We start from the raw sequence: 1410 nt of genomic DNA, 5'->3' as shown, positions 1-1410 counted from the left end.
TTATATACACACGACAATATTACATTTTAAAAATAGTTTTATATGTATTTTGTACTCCGTAATTTATTTGTGTATTTATTAATTCGTAGGTTTATCGAAACAAATGGGGTAAAACTGTTGTTTCGTACGAAACGGATAAACCCATAAGACTTCCTATATTAGACGTGGCTCTACGAGATATTGGAAAACCCGAACAGAGTTTTTCTATTGAGATCGGTCCAACTTGTTATGCTTAAAACAAAGTATGATTTGTGACATTACTTTATGTTGTAATTTTCCATTTCTTAAATATTTGCCTTCCAATTTTAAGGAATAATTATATACACATACATAATATACACATGCATGTATATTAATTCTGTCTAAAGTGACAAATACTAAAAAATTGCTAAAAACAATTACTCAAAATGTTAGATATTTAATTTGTAATGACTTTGTGTATGTTGCTATTTTTTATGCAAATTCTCAAGCAGCGGAGATAATTTAGAAATATATTGGATTGAGTAAAAAGTAATTCCATATTTTTATGTCAAATATTGTTCATACAATATTTTCGATAAAAATGAACCAAATTTAATTAAAAAAAAAGAAAAGGATTTAAAAATTTGAAATCTTTCCTTTCGAAAAGTCAGATATTTTCTAAGTTTATGTGAGTTGAGTAATTTTTACATGTGTATAAAAAACTACGAGTTGAAAAAGTGGAAAATGTTCTTCTCACATTGTGGATCTGTCACGTGCCCAAAAAAAATTTGAAAAAACTTTCAATTATCTAATGAAAAAGCTTAAAGTTTTCCCTAAAAAATTATTAAAAAATGATCCTACATGATTTTGTTATACTGAGTTACTTGTGGATTATATAAAGAGTATTCTGGCTTTTGTTCCTAACTCCGTTAAAAATCATCGTGCTACAATTAAAAAAACAGATTCTTAAAAAGCTAAAACTTTACTCTATCAAATCATATAATTAATTAAAATTTATTTTGTGTTTAAAAAAAAATTATTTTATTTCATTCATCAAAAAGCAGAATGAACTTTTTATTCAAATCAATATATGTAGATATATATGTTTAACATAATTATTTTTAAATTATATTGCATTTTTTATTTCTAGGATGAACGCTAAATTAAAAAAAGATATGAAATTTGAAAAGATATATCGCTCGGATATTTTAAAATCAATTCGAAAAATTCTCGGAGTATTTAAATATTTTTCAATCAAATATTAAATACCTGAGTATTTATACGTAAAAGTATCCGCACAATAACCAATGGATTTACTGAATACGCACTATGCCAAAGTATTGTGTACATAATGATAAATAAGTTTCATATATGTATAAATACACCGTTTATTATTCCGTTCAACTATTTAGGAAAAATAAAATTGTGCATTATCAAAGTTACACTCAT

The 1410-nt window shown here is 24.8% G+C and overlaps 1 protein-coding gene across 1 annotated transcript in view; it reads left to right on the top strand.

Moving 5' to 3' along the window:
• Window positions 1–236, top strand: part of LOC105622491 (fibril-forming collagen alpha chain-like) — a 25853-nt gene extending 25617 nt beyond the window's left edge. The window contains 1 exon segment of the mRNA XM_012203908.1: window positions 90–236. Within this exon segment, the coding sequence (XP_012059298.1) occupies window positions 90–236 (147 nt within the window).
• Window positions 237–1410: the final 1174 nt, after the last annotated feature.

Source organism: Atta cephalotes, assembly GCF_000143395.1.
Source record: "Atta cephalotes unplaced genomic scaffold scaffold00045, whole genome shotgun sequence".
Taxonomy (NCBI): Eukaryota; Metazoa; Arthropoda; class Insecta; order Hymenoptera; family Formicidae; genus Atta; species Atta cephalotes.
This window is presented reverse-complemented; position numbering and strand designations above follow the sequence as displayed.